The sequence below is a fragment of the Vulpes lagopus genome, chromosome 8, assembly GCF_018345385.1.
Source record: "Vulpes lagopus strain Blue_001 chromosome 8, ASM1834538v1, whole genome shotgun sequence".
Taxonomy (NCBI): domain Eukaryota; kingdom Metazoa; phylum Chordata; class Mammalia; order Carnivora; family Canidae; genus Vulpes; species Vulpes lagopus.
In genome coordinates, this window is record NC_054831.1 from 67,630,710 (window position 1) to 67,645,105 (window position 14,396).

Below are 14,396 nucleotides of genomic sequence, written 5' to 3' on the forward strand. Positions count from 1 at the left end.
TATCGCGAAGCTCAGGTGTCGGGTCTGGGCCGCGCCAGGCAAGGAGAAAAATTAAAGATGTGGGGTTTTTCCAGAAAAAAAAAAAAAAAAGAATTATTCCTTCTCAGTTCTTTGAAGTTACTTTGAGATACATTTTTTTTCAAGATTATATTTATTTTCAAATGAGACATACAGAGAGAGGCAGAGACATAGGCAGAGGGAGAAGCAGGCTCCCTGTGGGGTGTGCGATGCAAGACTTGATCCCAGGACCCCCGGATCATGACCGAAGCCAAAGGCAGATGCTCAACCACTGAGCCACTCACAGGCCCAGAAAACTACATTTCCACACCTCAGAGGCTTTTGCAAACGTCCCCAAATGCTCAGTCATCCCACCAACTTCTGAAGGGAAGCCAGCCCAGCTCACAGGGGATCTCAGAGATTTGAGAGGCTTGGGCCTCCTCGCACACAGGCTTTGGGCACCCTTGGCCATTGCCCTCTGTGCGCATGCGCAGGGATGCCAGCTTCTGAGGTGCGCAGGCGCGTTTGCATTTAGCACTGTTGCTAGGTTACACCGGTTCTGCCTAGGAAGATTCTAAGTCGTTGGGCTTAGTCCCTGGGACATTGAGGCGAGGCCCACTTGCCTTATTGCTGGCGCGGGAGTGTATCGCACTAGAGGCGGTGAAACCTGTGCCACTGAGGCCTGTCGGCTTCATTATGGAAAAGAAATCTACAGCGCGGAATGGGTGGGGCGTGCTGCCCTTCGGCTTCAACCTCAGGCCTCTGAGGGTCAGATCGCCGCCTATGGCTACGACTGTTTCCGACTTCCACAGCCCCGGCCCCGGATACCACATCAGATATCAAGATCTCCGGGAAATCCACAGAGCTGTGTTTGAGGGCGATGCAGAAAAAATGCAGGAGATAGAGCAGTTGCTGGTTTTTGGTTTACATGACTTAAATGAAAGGGACAGGAAGAACAGGTAACAGGGCTTTTGAGGCGGGCAGGAGGAGGCGGGGCGGGCGGTAGAGGGGCTCATGACATTAAAAGCAAAAATTCTGGAGTTTGATTAAGCCACATAAAAAGAAAAAACCCTCTGAATCAGAAAGTAATATTAGCAAAATAAAAGAGAATGTACTTGCAAAATGTTTACAACATATGTTTCGGAGAAAAAGAACATCTTCGTTTTATAGGATGGTTATTACAGGAATGAGATCGGGGCCTCTGGATGGCTGAGTCAGTTGGCCTCTTCTGACCTCCTCTCAGGGTCATGATCTCTGGGTCCTGGGACTTAGCCCCTGGTGAGGCTCCCTGCTCAGTGGGGAGTCTGCTTTTCTCTTTCCCTCTCCCCTCTGCTGGTGTTCTTAATTTCAAATAAATAAAATATTTTAAAAAGAGGCACAAAATCCCATTTTCCATCCCAAGCTTTGTGAAGATAAGGAATGATGTTACTTATACTACTTAAAATTTAAGTTGTTTTGGACTTTTCAGATAGTTTGGTGGTTAAGTACCACATTGAAAAATAAGTATTTCCTTTAGCCATGAAGCTTATTGATGTAAAATATCTTTAGGAAATCATTAGAAATAAATAATATACAATATGGTATTCTCAGCACTATTTACAATAGCAGTGTATTAAGGAGTCACTTAATGGCCTGTATAAATAAATGGCAGTGTATCCATAGGCTGGACTACTATGTGACCACTGAATGTGGCAGAGATAATTGATACACATTAACATGCAAAGCTGTACTTTGGATCATTAAATGAGTGAAAAATTGTTTTGATGATACAAACATATAAGCAGACAATGGTTTTGAGTTAGCCAAAAAGATGTGCAAATGTAAAATTAGTTATCTTCAAACATTTGGATTCTAAGTGGATTTTTCATTTTCTTAAAATCTGTGATTTCTATAGGAAAGATACATAAAAATTCTAAGAAAGGTTTATTATCAATGAACTAATCCAGGAGAACAAGAATATGAATCTTGTGTAGACAAAAAATAGTTTCTACTTATTTACTTTAAAGAGAGAGAGACCAGGCAAACAAGCAGCAGTGAGGGGCAGGGGGACAACAAGCAGAAACCCATAGAGCAGGGTGAGCCTGATGATGTAGGGCTCGATCCCAGGACCCCAGCTCCATGACTTGAGCCGAAGGCAGATGCCTAACTGATTGAGTCACCTAAGTGCCCCTCTTTCTATTTAAAAAAAAATAAAAAAAAATTGATGGGAGAGGATTGGTATTTTCTGACAACCTTTAGCCTCTTCAGAACTAAGGGGAATATTTTTATCTGTATTGTAGGTTGTATTATGCATACATTAAATATATACATCTGGTTTTATTTATTTTTATTTTTTTAAAGATTTTATTTGTTTATTCATGAGAGACACACACAGAGAGAGAGGCAGAGACACAGGCAGAGGGAGAAGCAGGCTCCATTACAGGGAGCCTGACGTGGGACTCGATCCTAGGTCTCCAGGATCACATCCCGGGCTGCAGGCGGCGCTCAACCGCTGCGCCACGGGCGATGACCTATACATATGTTTTTATTATGTGCAACTTTATAACATCTAATAAGTAAATGGTTAATGATTTTATTTTGGTTAAATCCTCATAAAAATAAAAAGTAAAAAATATAAATGGTATTGCAAAACCTTATAGAATTTTTGTTGTATCCCTCTTCTGAAAAAAAATTAAAAAAATAGCAAATATAAATTTTATTGCTATTTCAAAAGTATGTTTACTTCACAAAAGTTTTCTTTAAAAATATTGAACTTTCCTGGTGCCTTGGTGGCTGTTTGTTGACCATCAGACTCTTGATTTTGGCTCTGGTCATGATGTTAGGATTGTGGGGTTGAGCCCCCTGTTGGGCTCCATGTTCAATGGGGAGGGTGCTTGAGATTGTCTCCCTATCCCTCTGCCCTTCACCGCACTGATGCATTCTCTCTTTTTCCAAGAAATAGATAAATCTTTAAAAACTCTCGAACTCTCCAAATGAATTTTTTAATAATAAATTTATTTTTTATTGGTGTTCAATTTGCCAACACCCAGTGCTCATCCTGTCAAGTGCCCCCCTCAGTGCCCGTCACCCATTCACCCCCACCCTCCGCCCACCTCCCCTTCCACCACGCCTAGTTTGTTTCCCAGAGTTAGGAGTCTTCATGTTCTGTCTCCCTTTCTGATATTTCCTACCCATTTTTTTCCCTTCCCTTCTATTCCCTTTCACTATTATTTATATTCTACAAATGAATTTATGTATTCTTTCAGTCCATTTATTTCTCAGAGAAACCTGAACACAGGTTATATAGCAGACATAGTCTACTCAGGATCTTTTCAATTTTAAAAAGACTTCAGGGACTCCTGGGTGACTCAGTGGTTGAGCATCTGTCTTTAGCTCAGGGCGTGATCCCAGAGTTCTGGGATCGAGTCTCACATTGGGCTCCCCGTGAGGCACCTGCTTCTCCCTATGTCTGTGCTTTCTGTGTCTCTCATGAATAAATAAAATCTTAAAAAAGAAGACTCCATGTTTCCCAGTATGAGCAAGATGAGAAATTTTATGTATTTAGGTTTTAGGGCTTTCATTTTTAAGTAATCTCTCTACCCAACATGGGGCTGGACATTTAAGGACACATGCTCTACGGACTGAGCAAGCCAGGCACTCCTAAGATGAGAGATTTTATTTTATTTTGTAAATGATAAAAGATGCATTTATTCTAAAAAGAAAGAGAGAAGGTCATCGGAGGGGAGGAATAGAAGGAAAGCGTGGATCTCAAGCCAAATCCACCCTGAGCATGGAGCCTAATGTGGGCCTCTGTCTTAATGACCTTGAGATCATCCTGAGCTAAAACCAAAAGTTGGACACTCAGTCAACTGAGCCACCCGGGTGACCCTAGGTGAGAAATTTTAAATGGAAGTATTAGGACTTAATCTCACGTGAAGCTTTTCCTTGGAATTTCCTGTCAAAGGAAAACATTTCTGAAGATCAGAAATTGTAAAAGATTACCTTTACCTGCCCTTTTGACATTTCAATAATATTAAATACTAATATTGGTAATTGGAAATACTTCATTTCTATGAATCTAAACATTTTCTATTAATTAAAATGCTTAATAAAATGAGCTTCCCAGCACCTCCCAAAAAATAAAAGAGCTCTCCACATTTATTTGAATCCTGAGTTACTTTTGGCTTAAAATTCCTTGAAATTTAAAGTAAGGGTTGCTTAAAAAAAATCCTTTTGTTCTTTTTAGACCTCTCTTCTCATAATGCTTTCAACTACTGAAAATTATTTTAGTTCTTGAACAATGTAATTCCAGGCATAGGACTAGAAGTGCAGCAGACCTGTTGTATATGTCATTATTTCACTTAAGGCACCCTATAGATTGTATGATGCCCCACTATTTATTTACCAAGAAGAAATTTTTAAAAATCATGCCAGTTATAGTTTTAAGACATTTTGAATTAGAAATTGGATTCCGATGTCAGAGATATTAAAAGGTGACAAAATGAGCATCTTGGAATCCTTGAAATAGAGTATTCATGCTCATCCTTAAACGTAGCTGCAAAGTAGGCATAATTGGATCATTTTACCTAATTGTAGTGGGTCGTTGTAAGTTGTAGTAATAGATATAATAATATCTGTGCTAGGAACTAGTATTCTAAACGCTTTGCATGGATCGTCATTTAAGGATCACGACAAGAGGTCTTGTGAGATAACTAACTTTTAATTTATTTATTATTGTTTCGTAACCTCTATAACCAACAGGGGTCTCGAACCCCTGGCTCCCGAGATCGAGTGACATGCTCTTCAGAGTGAGCCAGACAGGTGACCTGAGATAACTATTTTTATGCCCATTTTGTGGATGAGGAAATTGCGATAAGGCTAAGTGGTCACTGTGAAGTGACAGAGTTAAAGTGGGAATCAAACCCAGGTTGAACTGCCTCCTGAGGTCATGCTCTTCCTAAACAGATAGGCTGCTCTTTTAATAGAGCGGTGAATAATCACTAATAAATATTGTACTTTCTTCCAAAGAAAACTAAATCTTTGTTTTGGAGTCATGAGAATAACATAGTATTTAACATTTACAATTCTATGAATTAGTTTGAATGTTTTGAAAAGGTACACTGTAATTTCCTGACAAGTCCTTTCACTCTCACAGGACTCCTCTCCACTTGGCCTGTGCCATTGGCTCTGTAGATATGGTGAGGGACCTGGTGATGTGGGAATGCGAGCTAAACCTCCGTGATGGAGAAAACAGGACAGCTCTCGTGAAGGTGGGTGGTCACAGCTATGTCTGCCTGAGGTGGATTGGACTGAAGCCCTTGGAATGAACATTTGTTGCATTTAAACATAACTCATGGTGAAACTTGTGGCATGTTTTGTTTAAGTTCCCAGAATTTACATTCTGTTTCTTGTTGTAATGCTGACAGGCTGTACAATGCCAAGAAGAGGCATGTGTAGATATTCTTCTCAGAAATGGTGCTGATGTAAATACTAAGGATTTCAAGGGCAACACCGCTCTCCATTATGCGTCCTATGAGGGAAATATCTCAATAGCATGGAAGCTGCTTTACAATAAAGCAGACATAGAGGCCAAAAACAAGGTACAGGTCAACTTGTTTTTACAACGTATTTGACATCATAAATAAATAAATAAATAAATAAGTCAGTAAAAAAGTAAATAAATGTAGCTGCAAAAGGATTTTTTACATGTATATGTACATATATTTGTACATAAGCACATAAATATATGAAGACATCGATATTGAATTTTACACAGCAGGTCCTATCATCATGGAAACACCTCCAAACCAAGGCAGAGGGAGGGAAAGAGAAAAGTAATGCATATAAAAAGGAAACATTCTGTCTGCTAGCTACCCTTCCAGCCTAGTAAGAAAATCTTCCCCTTAGTGCCTGGGAGTAGATGGTGCCCTCAGAGCCCACAAAGGATTGATGGCCTAGAGGGGAGTGTGGTGATGATGGAGGCTGAATGCTGTGCAGGGGCTTAGGAAATGGATGCTTCTGGGGATGAGTAGCAGACCGTGACCCAGAGGAGTAGCTTGGGTGAATGTAAATGGGAGGAGAAAGCAGCAGGTTGTAATAGGCCTTGGGCGCTCTAGGCCCTAAGGTTCAGAAGATGAGAGCAGGGGGATCAAGTCATGACATCGTACAGGGGGTATCTACTTGTGCTGGTAGCCACTCTGCCAGCCACATACCACGTTGAGGCCTCCCATTCCGGAGAGTAGCTCCTGCTCAGCCTATGTAGTTCCTCAGTGGGGTGGTAGGTGTCCATGGGGAGCTGGTGCTGACCACACTTGCCAGTCTCCCTGTGCTTTCTTTGACGTGCATTACCTTCAGTCGCTGCCCTTGCAGAAACACTGTTGTGTGCCATAGATAGGGTCGATTTTTCATATTTGGAAGCTCAAGCATGTCCTGGATGAAAATATTTCGAAATAATTGTCTAAGCTTTTGCTTTAAATAGCAACACATTTTATTTTTGAAGATTGTATTTATAAGAGAGAGAGAGCAAACATGAGGAGGGAGGAAAGGCAGACGTAGGGGAAGAAGAGGACTTCCCACTGAGCCAGGTAGCCTGATGCACGGGGCTTGAAGTCAGGAGTGGGATCATGACCAAAACCAGAAAGTTTTGCTTAACCCACTGAGCCACCCAGCCTCACCATACTTCTTCCTTCCTACCTTCCTTTTTTTTTATTAAAGTTTTTTATTTATCCATTAAAATCAATAACAATACTTTAAAATTTACTACTATGTTTTAGAGAGTAGAGATACAGAGATAAAAAATAACCCCTCCCCTCTAGAAGCTTTTGGTTTAGATGGTGTGGAATAAAATAACTGGAGTATACCATGATATATATTGTGAAAGAAGCAAAGATCCTTGGAGCCAGGCAATGTTTGAAGCGAGTTTGTGGAATGACTGCAGGTTATCTGTTGAAGAGGAAGAGGAGGTCTATTTTATTATTTTTATTTTACTTTTTAAAAAGAGTTTATGTTTTTGAGAGAGACAGAGAGTGAGCAAGCAGGAGAGAGAGCACAAGTGGAGGGGAGGGGCAGAGGGAGAGGGAGAAGCTGACTCTTTGCTGTAGAGGGAGCCCAAGGTGGGACTCCATCCTGAGACCCTGAGATCATGACCTGAGCTCATGAGCTGAAAGCAGATGCTTGACCAACTGAGCCACCCAGGCTCCCTGAGAAAGCCGTATTTTAAAAAGAAGGAGCAGGTGGTGAAACCATGGAGGGTTGAGAACGAAGAGGCTAATTTTATTTACTTTCTATGTTACATGTTTAAGTTACAGGATCGTTTAGAATTTTTATGATTCATTATCCAAATATGTAATTTTGTAAATTATAAATTTTGTTTGCACTCCTACAGGATGGCCTCACACCACTTTTAGTTGCTGTAAATGAAAAAAAAGAGAAAATGGCAAAATTTTTACTAGGAGAAGCAAATGTAAATGCAGTTGACCACGCTAAACGGTAAAGGTTTTTTTGTGTGTGTGTGTGTGAATCTTAGTATTTGGTCAAGAGTGGTAACAATTTCTCAAGGCAGAAAGTTTAACTTAATAAGAAGAGTATAAGTATAGTGAAAAATATCAGCATGTGATTGGTTAGCTAGAAAAAAATTACTCTGACAGGATAAGGTGAAGAACATTGTATAGTATATTTCAGAATCCTTTGTAATATAGATTGATGTCATTTGCAATAGTTTTTTTTTTCTGTATGATTCTACAGTAGCTAAAAGGATTTCTTGTTAAAATTGTTAGCTTTTTTAGCTCAGAGCATGATGCCAGAGTCCGGGTATTGAGCCCCACATCGGGCTCCCAGCAGGGAGCCTGCTTCTCCCTCTCCCTATGTCTCTGCCTTTCTTTCTGTGTCTCTCCTGAATGAGGAAATATAATTGATAAAAAAAAATTTAGAGAGTCCAAGCAGAAACCTCTGAAACTGTCTCCAAGCCTTCATTTGGTAGGGTAAACCAAAAACAACCCTGCATCCTAGCAGAGATGCAGTGGGATAGTGCTAAAGGATGAAAGGCTGGTGAGCTCTATCACATTTCTGCTTGATTCACTAGTCTGGCCCATTCAGAGACTGGATAGATTGTGGCAAATATCTGTAGTTACTGTCAACTTAAACAAAGAGTAGTTCCAGTCATAGTTATTGTGCGCCCCTTATTGCTTCCAGAACAGATTGATAAGACGTCAGGTACATGGTATGTCACCACTGATTTGGCAAATGCATTCTTTTCTATTCCGCTAGTGAATCAGAAATAGTTCATATTCATAGAGTATAGGCAAAGTGTCATTCATTTCATTTGCCTCAGCGTTTTATTAAGTCATGGAGCTAGACCATTTGAACATCCCCAGAATACCTCATTGGCCTATCATATTAACACCATGCTAATTTGACATGAGGAGCAGTAAGAGGCTATGACGCTTTGGGCCCTTGGTAAGACGGCATGAATTGACATATCCGTGAAGTTTTGAGGCATCTAGTGGGCATGCCAGGATATTCCCGCAGGAGTGAAAGAAAAATTGCCACATTTTGAATACCTTTTCACAAAGACAGAAACTGGGAGACGTCTTTCGGTTCTGGAGGTAGCATATTTTATACCACTAATTCTCAATGCGTTGGGGGTGGGTTGGTGGGAGAAGAATTCTGCTCCTCAGGGAGCATTTGGCAGCGTCTGGAGACATGTTTTTTGACATGTCAAAAGCTGTACATACTTAATGTATTGAATTCAGTGAGTTTGTGGATAAGTATAGACCTCTGTGAAATCATCAGTGCCTTAAAGCCATAGTCCTACCCATCACCTCCCAAAGTTTCTTCCTGCTCTTATTAATTAATTAATTAATTAATTGTTAAGAACACTTAACGTAAGCTCTACCCTCTTAGCAAAGTTTAAGTATACAATGCAGTATTATTAGCTACAGACACTGCTAACAATAGATTCGTCCGGAGACATTTCCGATCCTCACAACTGAGGACGTTGCTGGCATCTAGTGGGTCGATGTCAGGAGTGCTGGTAAACATACCCAAGAGAGGCCTCCACAACAGTCCACCATGTCCATGGTACAAGGTTGGGAAACCTTGTAGCAGCTGTCTACATTTTGAGCTGCAGTTCAACTGTGCTCTCTGTGGTAGATCCTCTAGAAGACAAATCCAAAGAGTGCAACTCCCCGGCCTCTATCTTAGTCTGGGTCCAATCAGAAGACAGATATGACATAGTATTTTAAACAGTGGAAGTAAATACAAAGAATTACTAAATGATGATGAGATAGTAATGAAAAGGTGCGACAGAGAAGTCTGAAGACAGTACCACAGAAGAGTTAACTTGGGGGGGGGGGTCCAAAGTTGCTAAAGAAGGTGTGATTGCAGCACAATGGATGGCAGAGAAGTTTGAGTCCTGTATGTCTGACTTCCTCTGACAATCCGATTACCAACCTCAACTTATTGGTGTCCCACAGGGTTGTTCCTGTTAGCCTGGAGATTGAGCACTGGCCCTGGCCCACGTTCCGGTTTGCTTCCCTTCTTCTTCTTCGTCTTCTTTCATCTTCATCTTCATCTTCGTCGTCTTTGTGTTCTCCTCCTCCTTCTCCTCCTCCTTTCCTTCTTCTTCTCTTCTTCCTATCTCCTTCCTTTCTCCTCCTCCCTTGCCGCGCCCCCTTCACCAGCATCAGAAGTACTCTTCCCAGCTGTGCACTCCAGAGCATGCAGTCCCGGCCCCAGCCAGTGACCTTCCTAAAATGGATACCATGCCCCTAGCAAATGCTCTTGACACCCTACTCACTCTCTGCATCCAGTCCTTAGTCTTAACTCTGCTGTATCGCTAAGGGGTTTGTTGCATCCTTCTGCATGTGCATATGATACACTGGAGGCCTTGCACTGCTCTGCTGGTCGGTGGGCTCATTGTTCCCTGACCCTCTCTATACATCCATTTATCAGACAGGACTCCCTGCACTCCTGAAGGGTAGTTCCTGTTTGCATGCTGAGTAGCATGGACTAGCTTTGGCAGGGCAACTCTGACTGCAGTTCCGACATCTCCTTCAAAGAGACCTGAATCCCAGCCTTGGGATTTACCCATTTGGGCAATCTTTCTTGGGTAATCTTGCACCTTTCTTGGGTAATTCAAGAGACCTGAATCCCAGCCTTGGGATTTACCCATTTGGGCAATCTTTCTTGGGTAATCTTGCACCTAACAGGGTATTTGGATTTCTTTTCTCATCTTTATAGTTGATCTACTGTTATAGTTCATCATTTTTTATATTAAACATTCTCTGTTGAAATTACTAAGTGGTTTGTCTCCTGTTTGGACCCTCACTGATACACTAGCCCTTCTTTTTGGAATGTGCTTCTCTCCCTCTTCACTGGCTAATCTCTATTCGTTCTTTAAGTTTTAGCTTTGATATCACATCCATCCCTGACTCACTACCCTTATTTTACATGACTCCGTAGGCCCTTTGTGCTCACCCTAAATGTGGCATTAAAGTCGCCTCTACTCCGTGAACACCGCAATGTCATGTTTGTTGTTCCCTCACTGACTCCCACAATGCCAGAATACAGGTTTTCTGATTTAATTTTGTGGTCCCTTTGAGGTGGTTCTCCCAGGTCAGGGATTTTTAGTAGACTATGGCCCAGATCATCCTCAGCACACTGGAGCCCTCACATTCTCATCATGGTTTAATTATGACATAGTTTCAGTTTTCCTCAGGAGATAGAGTGGACTGCAAGGGAAGAGATATCCAAAGGAATGAATAACCAGGTATGAAAAACTGTTGGTTGTTTTTAAAAGATTTTTATTTATTTGAGTGTGAGAGAACACAAATGGGGGTGGAGACAGAGGAAGGGGGAGAAGTAGACTCCCTGCTGAGCAGAGAGCTGGAGGCAGGGCAACCCCAAGGTCCCTGAGTCCTGACCTGAGCTAAAGAAGCCTTATTTTTATAAGATTTTATTTATTTATTCATGAAAGACACAGAGGAGAGAGAGAGAGGCAGAGACACAGGCAGAGAGAGAAGCAGGCTCCATGCAGGGAGCCTGACGTGGGACTCGATCCCGGGACTCCAGGATCTCGCCCTGTGCCAAAGGCAGGTACTAAACCGCTGAGCCACCCGGGATTCCCTTAACGAAGCCTTTGAATGGACTGAGCCAGCCAGGTGCCCCTATGGAAAGTGTGTGGTGAATTTCTTGGCAACTCTTAAAAGGAGGAGACATTCATGACAGCCCTGAAGTAGAATTGGAAAACCTGAGCTAAGGGATTTGGTAAAGCATTCATATCTCAGTTGTTTTTCGTCATAAAACATACATTACTCTAACACTTTGTTATTTTCATTGGTGTAACTACCAAATGAGTATGCAGCTAAGTTGAACCAGGACATACATGAGACTCAGATGGGGATGGGAGTTCTAATCAGGAACTTTCTAGAGGATGTGTGTTCTAGATCCGAAATTGTTTTCCACAGAAGTCTGGGAATTGGAAATCTTAGGTTTCAGGTGATTGTGAGAAAGTCTTTAGGGGATCCACATAGCATTTGACCAAGGAACAAAGAAGCTCAGAGTTGGACTACCATATACGCTTTGAGTATCTCTGATCTATACAAAAACACTACAGTCAACCATATTCTTCAACTTACCTGGAGTCCTGGTGTGGAGTTCCTGCCTCCTTATAGCCTAGTAATGCCGTTGCCTCTCATCGCAGGTTGCGTTAGGAAATGTCAGTATTCTATTCAATTGTCACTACAGAGAGCCTCTACTGGTCTCATAAGTCACCCTGGGGAATCCTAAGGGGACAAAAGATAATTTTCTAGCTGGCACCTGTAAGAGACAAATGCTTGATGCTCATAGTTGCAATCATTCACACGCACCAATACCATTTGGTCTAGCTAAGCTGAATGGGGCCAAGAAATGGTTTCTTGTTGTTGTTCCTTTGTTTTTGTTCATTGCTCTTCCACCAATGAACATGATCTGCCCTGGAACTAGCCACCCTCTCAGAAGGGACCCTAGTGGTCTCCAGAGTTCTGTAGTTCATTCCAGCAGCAGTTTCTGAAGATGCAGACCCCCTTAGTTTCTAGGTTGCTCATTCCAAACTACTTCTTGTCAAATCATGCAACCTACACACACAAAATGGCACACACACAAAATGGCCTCTGAAATAAGTGCCTACACTTGTATCTATGCATTTGTCTTGCTGTAAAAACACACCAAACTTCCCAATTTTGCTGGTGCATCTTGTGCCAACAGTGGATTCTGTTAGGTTTTGTTGGTCAATTTCTTTTCTTTCTTTTTTTTTTAAACTTTTTATTGATCTATTTGACAGAGAGAGAACAAACCAGGATAAGGAGCAACAAAGGGAGAGGGAGAGGCAGGTTCCCCACCGACCAGGTAGCCTGATATGGGGCTTGATCCCAGGACCCTCAGATCCTGATCTGAGCTGAAGGCAGATGCCTGACTAAGCCCCCACCCCCTCCCTTTTCTAAGCAGGCTATAGTCCCAACAGAAGGCTTAAACTCACAACCCCAAGACCAAGAGTTGCATATTGTATCAACTAAGCCAGTCAGGGGCGGCTCCTACTTTGGTTAGTCCTTAAAATCATTAACAAATGTAATAGGAATCTGGTGAGTTTGGGGGTAGCTAGTTTTGTATTAGCTGTTGTCGTGGGTTTGCTCCTGCTTTTTTCTATCTGCCTCACCCACAATACCGTGTGTAGTCCGGTTGTAATTAATTAATGGATCAATTACCACCACATTAAAAGGAGTTTCTGTAGACATTCGTATACAGCCTCTGTGTGTGTGTCTGTGTGTGTGTGTGTGTGTGTATCACATACACATAAATATGAACAGCCTATCCTGTTTGTATTTAACTTGATTTGTTTTTCAACCACATCATACCATTCTTCGATGTGGATCTTTCTGGTGAAATCTTTCCCATCCAATTCGTGCCTTCCCTGAGTATCTTCGAGAAACTCCCAACTTTTGTTAACAAGCATGTAGTTTATAATGTACTTTACTCTCATTACCAAATAAATACACAGATATCAAAAGAGTGACCACTTAGAAGTTCCAATGGGAAAATATATCATTTCATTAGAAAAAAGAAAAAGCCAGGATATAAATACATCACGAAGTGTATGCAGGATTTACATATGGTAAAAAAAAACCTCCTGGAAGCTAAGGAGGGATGTCAAATAAGACGTAAGCGCAAAGACATAACGTGCATCTAAATACACTGATTCAGGGAGATTGATTCTGTTAACATTAATTGTCTTAACCTAATTACAAATTCTCTCCATGAATTCTTTAAATTCATCTCCAGTAACAGACGTAAATATTGCCAAGAGAATACTGAAAGAGAAGATTAAGAAGGGGAACTATGCCCTCTGCCTGTGTCTCTGCCTCTCTCTCTATCTCTCTGTGACTATCATAAATAAATAAAAATTAAAAAAAAAAAAAGGGATCCCTGGGTGGCGCAGCGGTTTGGCGCCTGCCTTTGGCCCAGGGTGCGATCCTGGAGACCCGGGATCGAATCCCACATCGGGCTCCCGGTGCATGGAGCCTGCTTCTCCCTCTGCCTGTGTCTCTGCCTCTCTCTCTATCTCTCTGTGACTATCATAAATAAATAAAAATTAAAAAAAAAAGGAAGGGGAACTATGGACCTGCATTGGATACTAAAGCATATGTATAAAGCAGTTAAAATACTAGAGTACTGATTGATACAAGGCAACTGGTCAATTGAATCCATTGTAAAACCCAGAAAAATAAAAACATAACAGAATTTATGATAAAGTGGCATTTTAAGCTAGGTGAGAAAAGATGGGTTATTTAGAAGAAGCAAATAGCTGTTTTTTTAAACAGTTCTTAAATGTTGGGGCGTGGGCGCCCGTGTGGCTCAGTTGGTTAAGCCTCTGTTTATTTTTATTTTTTGTGTTTGTTGATTTTAGCTCCTGTTCCTCCATCTCTCTCTCTCTCTCTCACCCTCTGTCCCTCCCTCTCTCTCAGAAAAACAAAACAAAAAAACAAAAAACAAACAAAACAAAACTTAAATGTTGCACCACACTGCAAACTAAATCTTGGATTGATTAAAGATTCAATTGGGGAATAACAGCAAAAATAAGAATAAAGGAAATGTAAACGTAAGGCTGGGCCAACTGGGAGGATTATGAGGCATGCAGAAACGGGTTTTCATTTCATCTAGGGAATATGAATTGTTCTCCCCTTGTGAGCTTGCACTTGATGATACATGTCTCCCTCTCCCTGTGCCCTTCACCGCACTCATGTATTCTCTCTTTCTCAAAGAAATAGATAAATCTTTAAAAACTATCGAACTCTCCAAATGTATTTATTCTTCAGTCCATTTATTTCTCAAACAGAACCTGAACACGGGTTATGTAGCAGACATAGTCTACTCAGGATCTTTTCAAT

The 14,396-nt window shown here is 41.4% G+C and overlaps 1 protein-coding gene across 1 annotated transcript; it reads left to right on the top strand.

Moving 5' to 3' along the window:
- The first annotated feature begins 493 nt into the window (after positions 1–493).
- LOC121497748 (B-cell lymphoma 3 protein-like) lies at positions 494–10,793 on the top strand. Its single transcript, XM_041767475.1, has 6 exons — positions 494–508; positions 565–956; positions 5,132–5,246; positions 5,403–5,576; positions 7,361–7,464; positions 9,450–10,793. The coding sequence occupies exons 1-6, from the start codon at positions 494–496 to the stop codon at positions 9,745–9,747; spliced, it is 1,098 nt and encodes a 365-aa protein (XP_041623409.1). The 3' UTR covers positions 9,748–10,793.
- The last annotated feature ends 3,603 nt before the right edge of the window (positions 10,794–14,396 follow it).